Below are 21,151 nucleotides of genomic sequence, written 5' to 3'. Positions count from 1 at the left end.
CAGTAGCCCACTTTGGTTAGACAAGCTTTCTCAGACAGACACTCATTAATGAGCAAGTTCCAGCAGTGAAATATTTATTGGAAAAAGTTTATTCTGCACAGTTCTGCCACAATGCATCAGAAGGCTCAAACCTTCTGAGTCTATACACATTTTAGCTTCTGAAGGACCGAACCCATCTAAAACCCAATAGGTATATAGTACATAAAAACCTGACAATCAATTGCAAGTGACACAGGAAGAAGTGGAAACAAGGAAGAAAAACCCACAGGGGAATTAGCATATGAAAATAATGGTAAAACCACCAGGAGAGGTTGTCTGTTTTCACCAAATAACTTACAACAAAATTAGTGGACCAACATAAAAAAGCAACAAGGGTGAAAGTGATGTAGGCTACGGCAAAAATCAGTATTTTTTAGCGAACTCTGAACAATCCACTACATAGTTCCAATAAGGGAAGAATAGCACTCGATACACATTCTGAAAAGAAAAAGATGGACAATGTCTTACAGTTCTGAATATACTCAGTCTCATCTGGTCAATGGATTCATATAATCACATAATAGATTTGAGTTACTATTGAGAACAAAGGACAATAACTATTATACAGACATACAGAAAATAAGTCTTATGATACAGAAACACAAAATTGACAAATACTGTTCATTAACATTCTGAACGTGAGAGTTAAATGCTGTAGTTGTTTTAAAGTCAGTCAATGATCCCAGTTTGAATACTTACACAATACCAAATACAGGTGTCTTTATATAGCTTTAACATTTGACAGCATTTCAAAATATTATTCAAACTGAATCATGGTCGTTAGGCTGAAAACACATCTTAAAGGTGGAAATGGTGGATTTAACCGTGCTGTGGTTGTATGAAACAAACCCCTGAAAACAGTGTCTAATACTAATACAGTCCTCACTTGGCTTTACATTTATTTTTTTACACGTGTATACAGAGGTTTGTTTTAACATGTAGCCTATGAGAATGTCAACATTTGATTTACAGTTCTATGAAAAGGAGAATAATAAGTCAACATCTAAAATGTAGTTGACAATTACTAGCAGGGAGACTAACATCAATATAAAAGTATACATTTCAGGGCACTGCAGTCTGTTGCAGTCATCCAGGTAAAAGTATCTATACAGACTGTACATGCACTCTGAAGTGACAACTTAGACAGCCATTGCCTGTGGTTCTAAAGGATCCATCTCTGGAACATCCATCTGATGTGGTTCTAAAGGATCTTCTTTTGGAACAGAAATTTCTGGTTTCTCTCCTTCTGGCAAATCCGTCTGTTCTGGTTCGTCGGGTTCCACTTCCTGGTCAGCCATCTTTTCTGGTTCTGCAGGTTCCACCTCTGGGATGAGGAGGTCGTGCTTAAGTTTTTTCAGCTCTGTCATGTTGAAGCCCATGAAGATGGTAGGGCTGTTCTTCTGAATGGCCTTCATGCACTTCGTGCGCTTCATTCCAAACAGGGTGGACACCTCAGTCCGGGTCAGCCACAGTCTCTTGGAGAGCTCTTCAGACTCCTTCTTGGTGGGGTACGGCTTGGTGTGGAAGTATCTGGTGAGGAAGTCTTTCCGCTCCTCAGAGGGTCGTTTCTCCATCCCACTGGGGTCCAGGGCCAGCTGAATATAGGGGTCCATCTTGGGTACCTGCTCTCGTTTTTCCTTCTCTCGTTGCTTACGGAAAGCTGCCCGCGCATCCCTCTCTTTCTTGTTGGCCTCCATGGCCTCCCTGAAGGCCGCCTCCAGCCTCAGCTTGCTCTGTAGCTCAGCAGGGGACTCAGAGGGCTGGGGGACAGGGACGGAGGCCTGCGCTGCCATGGGGACTGGAGGGAGCTGGGCAGAGTACAGACCTGGCACCTGGACCATCTGCTTAAAGGCCATGACTTGCTGTTGGCGTCCGTTGGTGGGGGCGGGCTGGAGTCTGTCTGCATCTTTAGGGGTCTTGGGGGCACGGCGGCAGCGCTGTAGATGGATTACTATAGCTCTCTGCGTGGTCTTGCCTGTGTAGACGCCGTTGCAGTAGATGCATTTGAATGCTGCGGTCTTGAGGATGGCGTGGACGGTGGGTGCGATGCAGTGCTTCCCACTCAGATGGGCCTGGTAGTTCTCCACTGTGACACACTTCTCTTCACAGAAGGGGCAGTCGGTCCGCATCGTTTTACTGGGGTTCCGACACACTTCCTGTTTTCCACCAGGCTGCATCTTGAGGAAGATCAGGTCTAGGGAGTTGGTGACCAGAGCCAGTTTCAGCTCTGCGTCTCCCAGGATCTCTTTGGGGGCCATGGTGTTGATGTCAAAGTAGGGGAACAGAAGGTTACCGCTGTCGTCTGTGTACAGTCTATACTCTCGCCTCATGAAGTCACAGTTGGCCTTCTGTGTGGGGTTGTGTTGTGTGTTTGTGTGTTCAACCAGTTGTTGGATGGAGTAGAACATCCCAGGACAGTAGAGGCAGTTAAGCCCGTGCAGTAGGTGTTCAAAGAGGCCCTTTTCAGACAGCAGGATCTTACACTTCAAACACTTGACTGTCTTGTCAGGCATCTTCCTGAGGAAGGGAGCACGGGCAGCCAGGCCCTGCTGCTTAGCTGTTCTGGGCTGGGCCTTGTGTGCAGCCTGTTGATGAGCCTCATAGACATTTGAAGGGAGCAGTTCATTACAGATGGGACAGGTGATCCACTTCTTGGCTTTGGAGTTGAGAGCAGGATTACCTGCTGGTTTGATTGGTTGAGGAGCCTTGCTGATCAGCTGGATGTTACTCGTCTGGCTGGGCATGCCTACTGGCGTGGCGAAGGTGTAGGTGGGCATGCCGTTGACCTTGTTGCCAGTGGGGAAGAGGTGGCTGAGGAGGGACTGGGAGGTCAGCATGGTGCCCTGGGGGTTGCTCTGGAGCATTGTACCCTGGGGGGTCCCCTGGTTCAAGGGGAGGCGCTGAGTCACCATGAGGGCCTGGGACATCCCTGGAATGCTGATCTGCACCCTCGGGGGCAGGAAGACCTGCTGGGGCTGCTGCTGCTGACCTTGGACCCCTATGGTGAAAGGCACCTGGTTGTGAGGAGCACCAGGTAGTGAGGCGCCAGAGGGCAGTCTGACCATGGTCTGGCCGATGGGCATGGTGGCTGAGATGGCCCCCTGTGGCAGAGCACTCTGCAGCTTGACAGTAGCACCAGGCTGGACGAGGCCCTTTGCCTCAGCACCGGCCAGCTGAACCAGGGCCTGAGGGGGGAGGAAGCTCTGGTTGGGCCCTGCCAGCTGCTCAGGACTGGACACCTGTGGCATTTGTTTTTTAGGGGCCAGTGTTTGGTAATTTGTGGGCTTGGCGTACTGAGTGTTCTCTAAGATCCAGGTCCTGATCTGAGCGCAGGCCCACTGGTGAGTGGGAGAGGCCAGGATGTGGTGCAGCATGTGCTCCGTGCTTTCAATAGCCATCTTACACACCTTACAGAACTGCCTGGAGGCTGTATGGGGGAACTTAGTGTCTGGTATCCGTCCTGAGAAGTGGTGCCACAGTTTCTCCAGGTGGTTCAGCAGGACGTGCTTCTTCATTGAGAACAGGTTTGAGTCCACATATCGGCACTTACGACACTTAAACCGGTCTCCTTTCTTGGTAGTTGAATGCAGAGATGCTGCATCTTGGTCCACATTTGGAGAGCCATGAAAGAGGAGAAGGTGCTTCTTGAGGAGTCGGGGATGGGCGACGAAGGAGCAGATCTGGCAGGGAGCCAGGACACACAGTTTCCTCTCATACTCATGGCTCCGCTGTAGATGACTCTTGTAGGAGTACCAGTTCCGGGTGGAGTACTTACAGACGGAGCAGCACAACAGCCGCGTGCGGTATGGCCACTGGGGGAAAGAGACATCGATAACAAGCGTGATTAGCAAAATAAGACCATATTAAATTGATCTGTCACTTCACTAAGGAATGTATGTTATATTTTTTTGTACAGTGTCCCTACATAGCCATTTCAGATGCTGATTAAGTGTGAACTGAATTAACTGATGCACATCAGTGGCTATGCATTTCCACAGAGCCCAGAAATATTGGCACATTTAAGCAATCACTTGATTTCAAACACTGTTGGTTTGTTGACATCGCTATCAGACTAGCACATCTTTCCAGGTGCCATTTTACCTTTTTCTTCCTCTTGCCTGGGAAGGGCTCACTGAGGTCCACCCACTCAGTCTCCTGGAATGCCTCATCAGAATCAGACTCTTCATCAGAGTTCTTCTCCTTCTTTTGCAGCTCCTGGAAGTTGGTGACAGACAACATACAGTTAAGGACAACAAACAGCTAAGTATCATGGGAAGAAAACACTGATCAATGATCTCTGAACATTCACTATCCTGTGTACCAAATGGCACCTTATTCCCTTTACAGTGCACTACCTTTGACCATCGGGAATAGGGTGCCATTTGGTACAGAGTTATGGGAAAACTACTATCCATGCCTATAAACAACGGGTAATATGGCAATACTTAGGCCTCATCTAGCCCCCAAACAAAAGTTCCTACAATGCTCTGATACCTATAAAACAGATAGTTTTAAACATAAAAATTGCACAACAAAAACATACTTCCAGAAGGTTTTTGCAATCCTCCAGTCCAAAATCACTCAAAATGTGTTTCACTCTTCTCCTTGTTTTTCGGATGTTCTCCAAGTTTCCAACTGGGACCTGATACATTGTTCCTGAGCTTCCTGAAAGAGAGAGCCATGTTAGGCCAGGTAATATTATACACATCCAAACTAGGGATGGGATTTGACTGAGTACTTGCATGATTATTTTTCCTAGTACTCAAAAAAAAAAGGGAAAAAAAGAAATAGGCCTATGTGCACATATGTCTATCCCAAGAGGAACGATGACGAATTTATCATATCCATTACATATAACAAATCCTAATTTGACCTAATAAATATATCGTGCCTTCAGAAAGTATTGAGACCCCTTGACCTTTTCCACATTTTGTTACGTTATTCTAAAATGGACTAAATATAAACCATTCCTAAGCAATCTACACACTTGACATAATAATGACAAAGCAAAAACTGGTCGTACATTTTTTTGGGGGGGGGGGGGGGGGGGGGGTACAACTGTCAGTTGAACAAATGAATGCACCTTCCTCATTTAACCCAACCCCTCTGAATCAGAGGTGTGGAGGGCTGCCATAATCGACATCCCATGTCTTTGGCACCCAGGGAACAGTGGGTTATAACTAGCTCAGGGGCTGAACGACAGGTTTTTACCTAGTCAGCTCGGTGATTCAATCCAGCAACCTTTCGGTTACTGGCCCAACGCTCTAACCACTAGGCGACCTGCCACTCCTAATTTATACAAGTATTCATACCCTTTGCTACGAGACTTGAAATTGAGCTCAGGTGCATCCTGTTTTCATTGATCATCCTTAAGATTGATTGGAGTCCACCTACAACTTGATTGGAGTCCACCTGGGGTAAAATCAATTCATTGGACATGATTTGGAAAGGCACACACCTGTCAATATAAGGTCCCACAGTTGACGGTGCAAGTCAGGCAAAAACCAGGCCAAGAGGATGAAGGAATTGTCTGTAGAGCTCTGAGACAGGTCTGTGTCGAGGCACAGATCTGGGGAAGGGTACCAAAAAATGTCTGCAGCATTGAAGGTTCCCAAGAACACAGTTGGCCTCAATATTCTTAAATGGAAGAAGTTTGGAACCACCAAGACTCTTCCTAGAGCTGGCCACCCAGCCAAGCAGAGCAATTGGGGGAGATGGGCCTTGGTCGGGGAGGTGACCAAGAACCCGATGATCATTCTGGCAGAGCACAAGAGTTCCTTTGTGCAGATGGGAGAACCTCCCAGAAGGACAACCATCTCTGCAGCACTCCACCAATCAGGCCTTTATGGTAAAGTGGACAGACGGAAGCCACTCCTCAGTAAACTGCACATGACAGCCCGCTTGGAGTTTGCGAAAAGCCACTTAAAAGGACTCTGACCATGAAAAACAAGATTCTCTGGTCTGATGAAACCAAGATTGAACTCTTTGGCCTGAATGCCAAGCATCACATCTGGTGGAAACCTGGCACGATCCCTATGATGAAGCATGGTGGTGGAAGAATCATGCAGTGGGGATGTTCTTCACCGGCAGGGACTGGGAGACTAGTCAGGATCGAGGCAAATATGAACAGAGCAAAGTACAGAGATCCTTGATAAACATTCAACAAAGTACTGAGTAAAACATTTTAAAAAGTATGCCAGCACTGTCAACTGTGGGACCTTACATAACCAGGTGTGTGCTTTTCCAAATAAGGTCCAATCAATTGAAATATTCACTCCAATCAAGTTGTTGAAACATCTGAAGAATGATCAATGAAAACAGGATGCACCTGAGCTCAAGTCTCATAGCAAAGGGTCTGAATACATATGTATTCAAATCTGTTTTTGTTTTGTCATTATGGGGTAGTGTGCAGATTTTTTTTAGAATAAGGCTGTAATGTAACAAAATGTGGAGAAAGGGGTCTAAATTTGAGGTCGACCAAATTAATCGGAATGGGCGATTAATTAGGGCCGATTTCAAGTTTTCATAACAATCGGAAATCGGTATTTTTGGGCGCATATTTTTTACACCTTTATTTAACTAGGCAAGTCAGTTAAGAACACATTCTTATTTTCAATGACGGCCTAGGAACAGTGGGTTAACTGCCTTGTTCAGGGGCAGAACGACAGATCTTTACCTTGTCGGCTCGGGGGGGATCCAATCTTGCAACCTTACAGTTAACTAGTCCAACTAACCACCTGTCTCTCATTGCACTCCACGAGGAGCCTGCCTGTTACGCGAATGCAGTAGAAGCCAAGGTAAGTTGCTAGCTAGCATTAAACTTATCTTATAAAAAACAATCAATCATAACCACTAGTTATAACTACACATGGTTGATGATATTACTAGTTTATCTAGCGTGTCCTGCGTTGCATATAATCAATGCAACGCTGGGGGATGATTTAAGAAAATCGCATTTGCAAAAAAAGTACAATCGTTGGACGACTGTACCTAACCACAGACACCAATGCCTTTCTTAAAATCAATACACAGAAGTACATATTTTTTTAAACCTGTATATTTAGCTAAAAGAAATTCAGGTTAGCAGGCAATATTAACCAGGTGAAATTGTGTCACTTCTCTTAAGTTCATTGCACGCAGAGTCATGGAATATGCAACAGTTTGGGCCGCCTGGCTCTTTTTGCGAACTAATATGGCAGAATTTTACGTAATTATGACATAACTTTGAAGGTTGTGCAATGTAACAAGAATATTTAGACTTAGGGATGCCACCCGTTTGGTATTTTAGCTAACGGTTCTGTATTTCACTGAAATACATTTTGTTTTCAAAATGATAGTTTCCGGAGTCGACCATATTAATGACCGAAGGCTTGGATTTCTGTGTTATGTTATTAAGTCTATGATTTGATAGAGCAGTCTGAGCGATGGTAGGCAGCAGCAGGCTCGTAAGCATTCATTCAAACAGCACTTTCGTGCGTTTTGCCAGCAGCTCTTCGCAAGCACAGCGCCGTTTATGACTTCAAGCCTATCAGCCTAATGGCTGGTGTAACCGATGTGAAATGGCTAGCTAGGTAGCTGGGTGTGCGCTAATAGCGTTTCAAACGTCACTCACTCTGATACTTGGAGTAGTTGTTCCCCTTGCCCTGCAAGGGCCGCGCCTTTTGTGGAGCGATGGGTAACGCTGTTTCGAGTGTGGCTGTTGTCGATGTGTTCCTGGTTCGAGCCCAGGTAGGGGCGAGGAGAGGGAAAGAAGCTATACTGTTACACTGGCAATACTATAGTGCCTAAAAGAACATCCAATCGTCAAAGTTATATGAAATACAAATGGTAGAGAGAAAAATAGTCCTATTAAAACTATATTAACTACAACCTAAAACCTCTTATCTTGGAATATTGAAGTCTCATGTTAAAAAGGAACCACCAACTTTCATATGTGCTCATGTTCTGAGCAAGGAACTTAAACGTTAGCTTTTTTACATGGCACATATTGCACTTTTACTTCTCCAGCATTTTTTTAAACCAAATTGAACATGTTTCATTATTTATTTGAGGCTGAATTTATTTTTATTGATGTATTATATTAAGTTACAATAAGTGTTCATTCAGTATTGTTGTAATTGTCATTATTAGAAATAAAATTGTCCGATTAATTGGTATCGGCCTTTTTGGTCCTCCAATAATCGGTATTGGCGTTTAAATCAGTCGGTCGACCTCTAGTCTAAATACTTCCCAAATGCACTGTCGACTAAACCCTTCCATTGTTCTGCAACTAGCTACCCCTAACAAGCAAAGTTTGAAATGTGTTCTACCCTCATAGCTTTGAGTCTCTAGTGACTCTTGTCAAGGAGTGAAATGTAAACTTAAAATATACAAGAGTTTGCACGAGATACTTGTGTGTATATAAAGTGTATGTGGATACCCCTTCAAATTAGTGGATTCGTCCATTTCAGCCACGTGTATAAAATAAAGCAGCCATGCAATCTCCATAGACAAACATTGGCAGTAGAATGGCTTTACTGAAGAGCTCAGTGACTTTCAACATGGCACTGTCATAGGATGCCATCTTTCCAACATGTCAGTTAGTCAAATGTCTGCCATGCTAGAGCTGCCCTTGGTCATCTGTAAGTGCTGTTATTGTGAAGTGGAAACATCTAGGAGAAACAACGGCTCAGCCGCAAATTGGTAGGCCACACAAGCTCACAGAACGGTTGCAACACTCACTAGAGTTCCAAACTGCCTCCGGAAGCAACGTCAGCACAATAACGGTTTGTCAGGAGCTTCATGTAATGGGTTTCCATGGCCAAGCAGCTGCACAGATGCCTAATCTCACCATGTGCAATGCCAAGTGTCGCCTGGAGCAGTGTAAAGCTCACCGTCATTGACCTCTGGAGTGATGAATCATGCTTCACCATCTGGCAGTCCGACGGACGAATCTGGGTTTGGTGGATGCCAGGAGAACGCTACCTGCCCCAATGCAGAGTGCCAACTGTAAAGTTTGGTGGAGGAGAAATAATGGTGTGGGGCTTTTTTTCGTGGTTTGGGATAGGCCCCTTAGTTCCAATTTTAACACTATGACATTCTAGGCGATCCTGTGCTTCCAACTTTGTGGAAGGCCCTTTCCTGTTTCAGCATGACAATGCACAAAGCGAGGTCCATACAGAACTGGTTTGTCGAGATCAGTGTGGAAGAACTTGACTGGCCTGCACAAGAGCCCTGACCTCAACCCCATTGAACACCTTTGGGATTAATTAGAAAGCTGACTGCGAGCCAGGCCGAATCGCCCAACATCAGTGCCTGACCTCAGTAATGCTCGTAGCTGAATGGAAGCAAGCCCCACAGCAATGTTCCAACATCTAGCGGAAAGCCTTCCCCAGAAGAGTGGAGGCTGTTATAGCAGCAAGTGGGGGTACCAATTTCATATTAATGCCCATGATTTTGGAATGAGATGTTCGATGAGCAGGTGTCCACATACATTTTGGTCATGTAGTGTATATTCAGTCTAATTTTTGTGCCATTTAAGATACATTTATTGAAACTGTAATAAACTGGTTATATTGTATGGTGGAATACAATCTCTAGAAATAAAGGCAGTAACTGCACCAACGGCACTTGCTTGTAGAAGCCTATGGCTGTGCAATGGTATAGCCTTGCTTTGTTAATTTAGCCGACATGACGGTCTTATTTCCCGAGCCCTTAAGGGCATTCAAGACACCCATTTCCTAGTAAAAAACAAACCAAACACATTTCATATAATAAAATAAAACAGAATATTTCCCCAAATGAAAAAAAAAAAAAAAGTCACTGCGAAGTGAAGCGCATTTTGCACATGGAACTGTTATTTAGAGTGATTGTTTCAAACGTGACTATTTGGCAATTTTTCAGGATTACAAAATAATTACGGCCACAACATCTGTTTGGTGAGGCCTAGGATTTATTCTGATGAAAATACGCTGTCTTTATCAAACTAATGTTTTTGTGTATTTTCAGTGTGGAACCGGTCTATGTTTAAGGGGGGGGGGCACTAGCAGTCCACAAAGTAGCCTAAATGGAAAATAGACTGGAATATGATTATTCCAAAACTGCAGCTCTCTGTTGGAACACATTTCCTACTTTAAATCAACCAGTCCATTTTGAAATGTGACAAAAAAAAAAATCATTTTGCCAAGAATGTGGCTTGTGTATCCCATCATTTAGATACGTTTTTTTAAAGGCATTTATTTCTGTAGGCCTAACAGGAGTTTGTGTGCCCCCTTAGCGTGTGTAGAGGAGGCAGTCGGAACGCAATTGAGTGAGTGATACAGAGGGAAAAGGGAATTTAAGGAGAAGAACTGTGTGATGCTTGGTTTGGTTTCTTTTTTGTTGTGCCCAGCAAATGCACATGTACAAATGGAGCACTAGAGTCAAAGCAAATGAACGTGGTCTTCATTTTTTACGGGACAATTTCACTTGTCCGTTCCGGCAGCCACAAAGCACATTCCACAAAATAGTTTTACAGTATACATAGTGATCTCTGGTTAAAGATCATGCTTTGACATCCATGAATGTAGCCTATGGATTCATATGTTTATGGCTCATAGGCCATAAATGTAAACCAATAACCTAAGTATTTTACTTTTAGATGTGTGTATTGTTAGATATTACTTTTGGAGCGAGGAACACAAGCATTTTTCTATATCCGCAATATATATGCGTGCGACCACTAAAATGTGATTTAGTGACAAGATATAGAAATGCCATTGTCATGTTACCCTCACCCAATACTGCTACTATTTCCAAATCTAGCACCATGCGCCACACAGCAAGATAACAAGAACATTTGGGTAGTTGCCATACGGCCAAAACAAAAGTTTAAAAAATGTAAAAATTTAAAGCTAAACATATAGCTGTAATAAACAACTCAATGTTATACAGCCACCTTTTATTTTAAAGTTTATCCAATTTAAGGAACCATTTCATGCATTAGTGCCTTGAACGTGTCCTCTGATGTGACATTACAATACATGTTAGCAAATGTTGAATGATAAAATAATTGACTATTTCGTTACTTATGTCTTAAATCAGTAATCATATTCTGGCATTCCAATTAAAAAACAATTTGCATGTGTAACGATGATAACCAAGTGTCTCGCTATTACATTTTGGGTAAGATTCAGTGATCTCACTAAACCTCAATAAAAAAAAAATGTAAAAAGCTATTCTTACTTGTGTATTGATTGAATGTTACCTGCCTCATGCTTAACAATTATTTGTTAAGCATGAGGCAGGACATTACGTCACACCGATGGACAATATACAACTGGCAGTCAAATTTGACCGCTAAAACATCATTAATAGCACTTTCACAAGTTTCTGACGACTGGAAAAACACTTCTAAACATCAGTAATGGATCCTCATTAAACTATTTGAGGTGTACAGGAGCTGCCAACTCACGCATTTGACCCTCACACCAGATCTTATATCTCACGCATTGAAAAGTACTGCTGTTATTTGTAGAATTAGTCCATTGTATAGTAAGTGTGTTAACTTTTAAACCGTGCTCCAAATCGTTTTTGAAAATCAGACCATCTGCGCCTGCAACTTATCACGAGCAGAACCTCTATCATTGACCGGTCTTGCAACAGCAATGTGAACCGTGGCACATTGAAGCATATGATTGGTCTAGTTATGTAAGGCAGGGGTTCCCAAACTTTTTCCACTCTGGGTCCCCCCTCCAAGCTTTGGAACATTCCACGCCACCCCTGCACGCACACATCTATTTCTATGGGCACAAGAACTGTTCACACCCCAGGTTTAAAGCTTATTACCTGCAATCCTACACATTTTGTCATGTGGTGCGAAGAACATTTTGCAGTTTTAAAGCTAATTTTCTTGCAATTGTATACATTTTGCCACATCTAATGTATATTCATGTGATTTGAGTGCCATATTACAACATCTATGGGCAAAAAAAACAGCTGACGTGGGCTAGTTGATCAGGACATTTCTGACAAGTTATAAATAGCTCTAAGGTATACAATGACTAACATGACAAGAGGAACTGATGGTGCACTACCCACTTTCGAAATTGCACCTTGTGCATTCTATTATTACAACTTTCAAGAGTAAGTTTAAAACCAGACTGAGCTCCTTATTAAGTGTGTTGTTTAAATATTTATAAACCTGCCCCCCTCCCTAGGAGGCACAACACAGTTTGGGAACCACTAATGTAAGGGATCAACGGGATTGGGTGGAGCTGAATAGAGAAAGAGAGAATGTACTCCACTGCGTTTATAAAACTGTTAAAAGAGCAGCACAGTAGCTGTTTTATGTACAATTTTGCCCAAACTAGGTTGCTGTTACTCCCGTCCCCATTGCAGAATGCAGCCTTTTGATATGCATTTAAATCAATTTAATCCACACTTGCATTAAATCTCCTCATTTGGCGATTGGCATTAGGCTGTGACAACAAAAAGGCAGCAGACAGACCTAGTTTGGTAGGGTGACATGATTTGAAACTATGAAAATAATTTTGTCAAGATTGTGACCCCAAAAATCGAAGTTTGATTCTGGAGCGGTGACAATGAATATTTATATATTTTTTGGTTAGGGTGTAGGGGTAGATTTATGGCATCTTGTATTCAGGAGATTTTATCGACTTTATTTAGCCTGATCAGTGGAACAATTCTCATTCTTAACAATGGGCTAAAATATAGGGTCATTTGTGTGCAAGAACACTTATTCCCCAAACGTATTTTATTATTCCACTTCTTCCCAATTTTGCCAGTGTAATCACATATTTGAAATCCGATATGCCTACGTCTTTGAAAATGAATTATGAGGCTGTATTTTTGCAGCCATTCCATGGACAGTTTTGCATAAACCATACAAATAAGCATTGGATATTAAACACTCCAAGCCTAAACATTTATTTTTAATTTTTTATATTGTATTGTGCACATGCTAGGCAGATGGTAGGGGGACTCACAACTCAAACGCATCATATTTCATCTCGGTAGAGTAAGATTATAGCAAGGATCTTCAACTAGTAGACATAAACCACCTGAATATTGATATTCAGTCAATTGTGGGTGATTGGGAAATGAATTGTTATAACAAGAACATTTTCAAAACACCCAGCACTTGGGAAACATAGATCAGGGGTGGTGAACCCTCCGGTAGAGCAAGCAGGATTTTTTCAAGCCTTATTTTAAAGAGTTCACCCGAATTACAAAATGTTTGTATTTACCTTAAAAGCAGTCTATGGACAAGGAGACTGCAATCTATGATTTGGTGACCCACTGCTATCAACCACTAAAGTGTTAGTATTTCCTGTGCAGAGCCTTGTTGTAGTGGTAACACTACCTTGCATGTGTCCCATACTTTCCATCTGAGAATAGGGATCAATCCCCGTTTCCAACCTTTATACTGTTTTTCCACCATCTTATTGATTTACTGTCTGAATAAAGTGTCAATCCACCTAAATAAGGTTTCACAAAAATAGGCATACTTTGAGATTTGGAGGGGTGAAATGTTAAAGTCGACAAATTGAGTTCATTTCATTTTCAAAGTATCCTTAATACACCGGACCTGTGGTTTTTATTGTTTTATTTTCCACCCTGGTCATAGGCCCAAACCATGTCAAAATACGTAGAATGGAAGGAAATGAACTTTCGGGACATTTTACTGTTTTAATGTCTAGGGGTTGTGCCAGGGAAAAATGAAATTCACATAGCAAATCTCACTCTAAACTTTCTTAAAAAGTTGCCAGCCCGGAGTGTACTCGTTCAAATTACAGGCACTCGAAAGAGTCCTGTATTGTTCTTTTTCGTCACGAGCTAGCTAACGTTAGCTGGCTAGCTAAGTAGATCCCCGACACAGGAGTTGAACATTTGCGTGCCTTCCTTGGATGTGGCAGCCGTTTCACAGATTCCCTCTCCGGAAACAAATCCTGAATCCCCCCCCCCCCTCACCCGTGGTCACAATGCCCCATGGTAGGCACAGAAATTACAATCGAAGTTGAAAGGGCAGTCATTTGAATGGGACGCCTATGCCACGAAGGGTCACCAAAAGCGGCCGGTGGACCCGAGAGCAAAAATATAGCTAAAACCATCTAATTGTATGCATTGGCGGGAATAAAAAATATAAGCTAAAATGCTAGCTAGCTAGCTGTGTTGAACTCAATGATCAATCATTGGTTGAACTGCATACAAACATGTCTGGTTGGCTGATTTATGAAAGTGGATCTGCGCAAATGTCGACAATGGCTACAATAGGTGTAGATTTGTGATGAACTGTTGAAGATGTTGACTGACCGGGCTACATACAATTACCTTTGCTTCTCCGGTTATAAAAGGATGGCTGTCGCGTCTTTTTTTTTTTTTTTTTTACCGTGTATGGATAGTTTCACCAATCCGCCAGCGCTTCAGTCTCGGTGTCACGGAAGTGTGCAATCAATCCACCTGGACGATACTCTGACACTCACCTCCCCGGACAAGATGCAACCGCCAAAGTTAATTCAGGAAATAATGATTCACATTAAAGTGAAATAATTGATGTATTGTGCTGTTTCACCCTCCTCCTGAAGTAAAAAAATGGCGCTTGTGTCCAGGACATGACGTTTGGGTCCTAATTAGCATATATGGAGGATGACCAATGAGATTGAAGTTAGCTGTGGACTAAATTGGGGAACTTTCCAAACATAATTGAAGTTTCGTAGTGATTTCCTTCCATTTCAATCTTAATTGATGAGTTAATTGGGCGAATAAACATTATATAAGAGCACAAAAGAGGTGTGGGTGTGGCTGCAGACAGAATAAAGGCTCTGGAAAAAGCTAGCTAGTCACATGGTACAATTCAAAACAACCAATAGGCTGTCAGGAAATTGAGGCAAAGGGGAGGGCCAAAAAGATTTTATGGTGACCTCATATCATGCCACTGTTCATCAGCCAATGGTAGACTACCCTTCCAGTCCATTATTTGATGAAAAAAAACATAAGAATTTTAGTACATGCTACCTTTTATTACAATACATAGTGTGTTAGAAATGTCAAAAATAAAATTGCAATGGAATTTGAAAGGTACAAATCAAGAATAACAATATTTGTTATTATTGTTATATTTTATATGTTACGCAAAAACAAATACATCTACTAATTGTGGCCAAAGGTGTAGCCACAGCAAAATTTGGCTCGCCAGCAAAAGCTATTCAATCAACTCCATTCTGTAAAACTATAAACTATCTTCAGGAAGAAGACATGAACACATATTTACACATTGTTAATTGGGTTATCATATATGATTGTCAATGTATTGATTGGTGCCCTAACGCCATGGTCTACTAGTGGCTGGCTAGTGACCATCTCTTGAAAGCCCATTGCCGATACATTTCTTATTAAAGCTGAACTTTCCTCAACTTTCACTCCTATAGTCAGGTTTGCATTGTCAACAGTTGCATCGTGACAGTAGTCGTGTCCGAATACCCATACTAGCATACTACATACTTAAATTGCATACTCATTTCGGCGTTTGATCTATTTACAATTCACTCGTCTTTAATGAATAACATTTGACAACAGCTGATAATCAGATAAATTGTCACACTGTACCAAAATATGAATGGTGGGAGTCAACGCAATCGCGCATTAGATAACGCATTCGGAGTACTATTTTCACATGCTATAAAAATTTCTTTTCACATACTATTTAGTACGCTAGTATGAGTATTCGGACAAAGACATTGTCCCTTCAAATCACCACCTTCAGGTGAAAATAAATAACTTCTGATGAATTGTCGCCAAACTGTGATCGCCCCCTGGAGGCCAACAGTAATATTGAAGACCTATCCTAAAACTGTTACAGGCTTGTTATCCTCTCAAATAAAAACTGTCAGTATTCTTTACTCATTATATTCCCATGATGGAAATATATTTTCAAGAGCAACACACAGAGCAATGGCCTTGAGCGTGAAATTACTCGATATGCACCTTATGTGAACGAGGTGCCAGTGAAGATAGCGAGAATACGGTGTACATTGTTTCAGAAGAGAAACTAAGTATTGTAGCAGAATGCGATCACAAAGCTTTGCACATCTTTGAGAGGATTTGGTGTTTGGGTTGCATTTTCTATCAGGGTCAATAGGTCATCTGGGTTTTTAGACATGGTCTCAAGCTAGAGGGCCTGCTGTCATTTGCTTGCCTGTATGTGACACCCTATTCCCTATTATAGGGCACTAGCCCTAGTCAAAGTCATGCACTATATAGAGGTATATAGGCTGCCATTTCATAAGCAGACATTTTGTGTTGCAGGACAAGACACACAGCCTGGTAAATATAGGAGTTTACATGATGAATGACATACCTTACTATACTAGTGTATAAGGGTCAAGGGCTCTTCATAATACAAAAAGTAAACTGAAAACAGCAAGGATGAAGCAGGCTTGCCTTCATTTGAACATGTGCCTCCTGGATCAGCATTAAACCGCTATGAGAAAGCAGACATTTTTGAGTCTGTACCTGGCTGGAGACTTCCCTACGGGAAAATCTCAATTGCACAAGCCTCACGTCCGCTTTCGTCTTCCCATTAGAGGTCAGAAGGACCTCTGGCTTTCTCATCCAATGGGTTTTGAGGAGACACAAGGAGTATGCAATTGAGCAAGTCCCTAGCTTAGCCTGCGTCTGAAATGGCACTCTTATTTTTTTATTTATTTTTATTTTACCTTTATTTAACCAGGTAGGCAAGTTGAGAACAAGTTCTCATTTACAATTGCGACCTGGCCAAGATAAAGCAAAGCAGTTCGACAGATAAAACGACACAGAGTTACACATGGAGTAAAAACAAACATACAGTCAATAATGCAGTATAAACAAGTCTATATACAATGTGAGCAAATGAGGTGAGAAGGGAGGTAAAGGCAAAAAAAGGCCATGATGGCAAAGTAAATACAATATAGCAAGTAAAATACTGGAATGGTAGTTTTGCAATGGAAGAATGTGCAAAGTAGAAATAAAAAAATAATGGGGTGCAAAGGAGCAAAATAAATAAATAAATAAAAATTAAATACAGTTGGGAAAGAGGTAGTTGTTTGGGCTAAATTTTAGGTGGGCTATGTACAGGTGCAGTAATCTGTGAGCTGCTCTGACAGTTGGTGCTTAAAGCTAGTGATGGAGATAAGTGTTTCCAGTTTCAGAGATTTTTGTAGTTCGTTCCAGTCATTGGCAGCAGAGAACTGGAAGGAGAGGCGGCCAAAGAAAGAATTGGTCTTGGGGGTGACTAGAGAGATATACCTGCTGGAGCGTGTGCTACAGGTGGGAGATGCTATGGTGACCAGCGAGCTGAGATAAGGGGGGACTTTACCTAGCAGGGTCTTGTAGATGACATGGAGCCAGTGGGTTTGGCGACGAGTATGAAGCGAGGGCCAGCCAACGAGAGCGTACAGGTCGCAATGGTGGGTAGTATATGGGGCTTTGGTGATAAAACGGATTGCACTGTGATAGACTGCATCCAATTTGTTGAGTAGGGTATTGGAGGCTATTTTGTAAATGACATCGCCAAAGTCGAGGATTGGTAGGATGGTCAGTTTTACAAGGGTATGTTTGGCAGCATGAGTGAAGGATGCTTTGTTGCGAAATAGGAAGCCAATTCTAGATTTAACTTTGGATTGGAGATGTTTGATATGGGTCTGGAAGGAGAGTTTACAGTCTAACCAGACACCTAAGTATTTGTAGTTGTCCACGTATTCTAAGTCAGAGCCGTCCAGAGTAGTGATGTTGGACAGGCGGGTAGGTGCAGGTAGCGATCGGTTGAAGAGCATGCATTTAGTTTTACTTGTATTTAAGAGCAATTGGAGGCCACGGAAGGAGAGTTGTATGGCATTGAAGCTTGCCTGGAGGGTTGTTAACACAGTGTTTATAGGGAATAGGGTGCCATTTTGGATGCATTAGCTCTGGTCAAATGTACACTATACACAAAGTATACAGGGAATAAGGTGCCATTTCAGATATGCAATTTATTGTTCACAGAATGGTATCATTATGCCAAAAGAATCACTAAGAGGATCATCCATTGCCTTTAGAAACATCAACATTATGGTCCTAATAACAAGGCAAGTATGGATGAAATGTTGGCCAATATTGGGAACTAATAAGGATAGTTTGAATAACAATAAGGCAAATTGTACCAAACGTATTTGGGAATGAATTTATTCTGATGTGTTCCTGTGCATCATTCACCACCGCTGTAACAGTTTGCAGTGAACTGTCCAGAACAGTCTTAAAATTGCTTAACATGAGTTTATTGAAGACAAAAGAATCTGACAAGCATTCTCTAACAAAACACATACATGTAAAGTTGAAATGTAATATAAAAAGCTAACTCTCTCTGTGGAATGTACGTGATCCTTCCATTTCCTCCTACGCTCCAAAGTTATGTAGTGCCAATCTGAACATGTCGTTGGTGCAGATCCATTTGTTGTCCACGTTCTTCAGCAGGAAAGTTTGTTGAAATCCCATCACCTGGTCCGTGTCAGCCTTTTAAAGAAAAGAGAACAGATGATCATCATCCTCTATAGTTTACTCAACTACATTACATACAGTAGAAATTAGCCATAATAGGCCCCATCGATTTGATTACTTTCAAGTTTATTATAGTTAAAAGGGATATTTCGGGAATATAGCAATGAGGCCCTTTACTTCCCCAGAGTCAGATTAACTTGTGGATACCATTTTTATCTTTCTGCTAGCAGATACCAGACTTCCAGTCATTTTACTAACGCTAGTTAGCAACTTCATAGTGCACTCTGCCTCACAAAAACAGTTAACACACGTGACCGCCAACTCTAAAACGTATACCCCAGTTGTGTCACTGAAAAGGATGCAAAAATCACTGGGGCCATCTCAAGCTGTGGGTGAGATTCTGGTATGAACTCTGTTACGCCAGCAAGTCACTGGATGTGCATCCACTACTTTTGAAACAACCTACCTTGAGCTGTCCCATCACCATGCTCATCACACAGCTGTCTGGTGTGGGCTGGTGGTCCTGTGCGGTGATGCTGTGCTGGATCGACTGGAACGGTAAACTCTGCAGTAAGGGAGACAATAAGGACTATATGTCTGTACCATGTGAAATAATTAAGTTATGCATTATAATTAGTTTGATGAAGTGAAGCTTAAATGAAGATGTCACTTACAGTGATCTTCTCCATAATGGCTTTGTGCCCCTGGAAACCAACTCCTTCCCATGTTAAACATGACGCATCAGTCTGGAAACACGCACAGTCATTTATTAAGACAGTGAGCTCTCACTGAACTCATCAGTTACACACTGAACAACATGAGCAGGGGTGTATCCATTAGTTTTGTAACAGAAACCATTTAGCATTTACTCTAGGAACCGAACCTACCTAAATTTGTCCAATAGAAACTCTTGTTTTCGTTGCAAAACATTTTCTGTTTGGAAGAAATAGTTACTATTGGAAAACGTTTACAACGGAATCTGACTAATGAATACACCCCAGGCATCCACCTCAAAAGTATTTTCTTGAGTCCTTGTGTCCTCTTCATCCATGCCACTTTATCAAAGCCGTTTGAAGGATAGACCTTGATCATCTCTCAGTTCCATTACATTACACAAGAGTCATTGGACGAAGTAGTCTTCTATACGGGGGAATTTTGTTAAGAGTCCAGACGCTTATTCTGAACATTAAAACGCATTGCTTGCAGTACAGTTTCGCAAGCATAAGCACCGTATAATTTTCAAAAAACTAAAACGTACACCTTGATAGGATTATCTCCATGTTACTGTGCTTGTTTACAGAAAATAGACAGATGACAAGAGGTGACCACCTGTGCTACCTAGCATGCCACAAACACCTGTGTGTAAATGTAGCAGAACTGCAGTTTGGCCAGATGGAAGCACCCATAGCTGTATGGATCTGCAAAAAAAAATGCTACAGTAAGTGTATCTTTTTTATTTGAAGGATGCTCTCTTGATTAAAGATAAGGGCCCTATGTTCATATGTTTCAAAAAATGTATCGCAGGCGATGATTGACATTTCTAGACGTTAAAACGGCGTCGGATAGTAGTTCACATGAGCCAGTCGTGGGCGAAGCTAAAGGCTGAAAACTGTAGGGAGAAAGCAGAATGCCTTCTAGAGTTTAAGAGCTATTTGGAGAAGAGTCCAAGGGGAGGAGCCAAGGAATAGAGACTTGAGATTCATCCAAAGGTTTCCAGATGACAAAGTTGGTCCATGAAAAACCATTGAACATCTCTAAATGTGTTGAAATTAAAATACTCACATAGAGGTCAGCAAGTTTGGTTCTATCAGAATCAAACTGTTGGTAATAATGTTGCACAAAGCCTGCACCTATCTGCTCCCACACCGGTTTGCTTGCCATGGTTCAAAGTGCAGTTTGGAATCTGGAGAGGAAAACGCGCCATGAATATGAGGTAGCCAGCAGCACATCCTTTATTTATTTTTTAAATCCCTGATATACCTGGTGATGAGCACACCCCACGTGTTTCAGAATCACTCGGAATTATTGGAATTAGAATCAATCAATGGAAGTTAGGCACTTATCAAGATAACATCAGCACGAGAATGGCTTCCTAAATCTCGAACATATATAGGAAAAGCGCATTGGACCAGTAACCAAAAGGTTGCTGGTTCAAATCCCCGAGCCGACTAGGTGAATAATCTGTCGATGTACCCCTTGAGCAAGGCACTTAACCCTAATGGCACATATACGTATCTATGGATAAGAGCGTCTGCTAAATTACTAAAATGGAAACGCTAGCTACTTAGCTAGCAAGTTAACGTAGCTAAATAGCTAGCTCGCTAAACTAATTTAAAGTCAGTACATCATTCCACTCAGAAAATGACAGATAAACTTTCACTTTGCTTTGCAATGAATAATTTCCCTTTATAAGGTAAACGCGATTATTCCTTAATGGTTGTTTAAAATGTAATATGAAACTTACCTTAATATGCAACTAGCTAGCAATCCAGTGTGGATGCACGCCTTTCCCGCTTCATCCGGAATACAGGTTGTGTTGTCATATACTGGACTAAACGACCAATAGTGTTTGCGCCTTGGTTCGATTGACGGGTACCTAAGAGCGTGAATGCCCCCCGAAAGG

General features: G+C 42.0%; 2 protein-coding genes across 5 annotated transcripts; both read right to left on the bottom strand.

Annotated features, from left to right (window-relative positions):
- Positions 1 to 60: 60 nt before the first annotated feature.
- On the bottom strand, positions 61 to 14,633 carry LOC109903534 (activity-dependent neuroprotector homeobox protein 2). Of its 4 annotated transcripts, none has more exons than XM_020500305.2 (4): positions 14,350 to 14,633; positions 4,583 to 4,704; positions 4,141 to 4,254; positions 61 to 3,851 (listed from the first exon to the last, which is right to left on the bottom strand). In XM_020500305.2, exons 2-4 carry the CDS (start codon positions 4,688 to 4,690, stop codon positions 1,179 to 1,181), a joined length of 2,895 nt encoding a protein of 964 aa, XP_020355894.1. In that variant the 5' UTR covers positions 4,691 to 4,704; positions 14,350 to 14,633; the 3' UTR covers positions 61 to 1,178. The 4 variants fall into 4 exon arrangements, with proteins under 4 accessions (XP_020355894.1, XP_031644560.1, XP_031644561.1 ...); XM_031788700.1 differs by having other exon boundaries at positions 14,408 to 14,633; XM_031788701.1 differs by having other exon boundaries at positions 14,502 to 14,627.
- Positions 14,634 to 18,200: 3,567 nt separating this feature from the next.
- On the bottom strand, positions 18,201 to 21,123 carry LOC109903535 (nuclear transport factor 2). The gene is made up of 5 exons (XM_020500307.2): positions 20,993 to 21,123; positions 20,311 to 20,431; positions 19,203 to 19,274; positions 18,995 to 19,093; positions 18,201 to 18,543 (listed from the first exon to the last, which is right to left on the bottom strand). Exons 2-5 carry the CDS (start codon positions 20,407 to 20,409, stop codon positions 18,427 to 18,429), a joined length of 387 nt encoding a protein of 128 aa, XP_020355896.1. The 5' UTR covers positions 20,410 to 20,431; positions 20,993 to 21,123; the 3' UTR covers positions 18,201 to 18,426.
- Between the last annotated feature and the right edge of the window lie 28 nt (positions 21,124 to 21,151).

The sequence above is a fragment of the Oncorhynchus kisutch genome, linkage group LG14 (assembly GCF_002021735.2).
Source record: "Oncorhynchus kisutch isolate 150728-3 linkage group LG14, Okis_V2, whole genome shotgun sequence".
NCBI classification, from domain to species: domain Eukaryota; kingdom Metazoa; phylum Chordata; class Actinopteri; order Salmoniformes; family Salmonidae; genus Oncorhynchus; species Oncorhynchus kisutch.
The sequence above is the reverse complement of the archived record's forward strand: the minus strand, read 5'-3'. Positions and strand labels throughout refer to the sequence as shown.

Coding starts and splice junctions, on each gene's coding strand:
- LOC109903535 (XM_020500307.2), bottom strand. CDS start 20,409: ATGGCAAGCAAACCGGTGTGGGAGCAGATAGGTGCAGGCTTTGTGCAA. Junction 19,275..20,310: donor CCAAACTTGCTGACCTCTAT/GTGAGTATTTTA, acceptor GCGTGTTTCCAG/ACTGATGCGTCATGTTTAAC. Junction 18,544..18,994: donor TGGTGATGGGACAGCTCAAG/GTAGGTTGTTTC, acceptor TTTCTTTAAAAG/GCTGACACGGACCAGGTGAT.
- LOC109903534 (XM_020500305.2), bottom strand. CDS start 4,690: ATGTATCAGGTCCCAGTTGGAAACTTGGAGAACATCCGAAAAACAAGG. Junction 4,255..4,582: donor ATTGCAAAAACCTTCTGGAA/GTATGTTTTTGT, acceptor ACCAACTTCCAG/GAGCTGCAAAAGAAGGAGAA. Junction 3,852..4,140: donor CAGGCAAGAGGAAGAAAAAG/GTAAAATGGCAC, acceptor TCTTTCCCCCAG/TGGCCATACCGCACGCGGCT.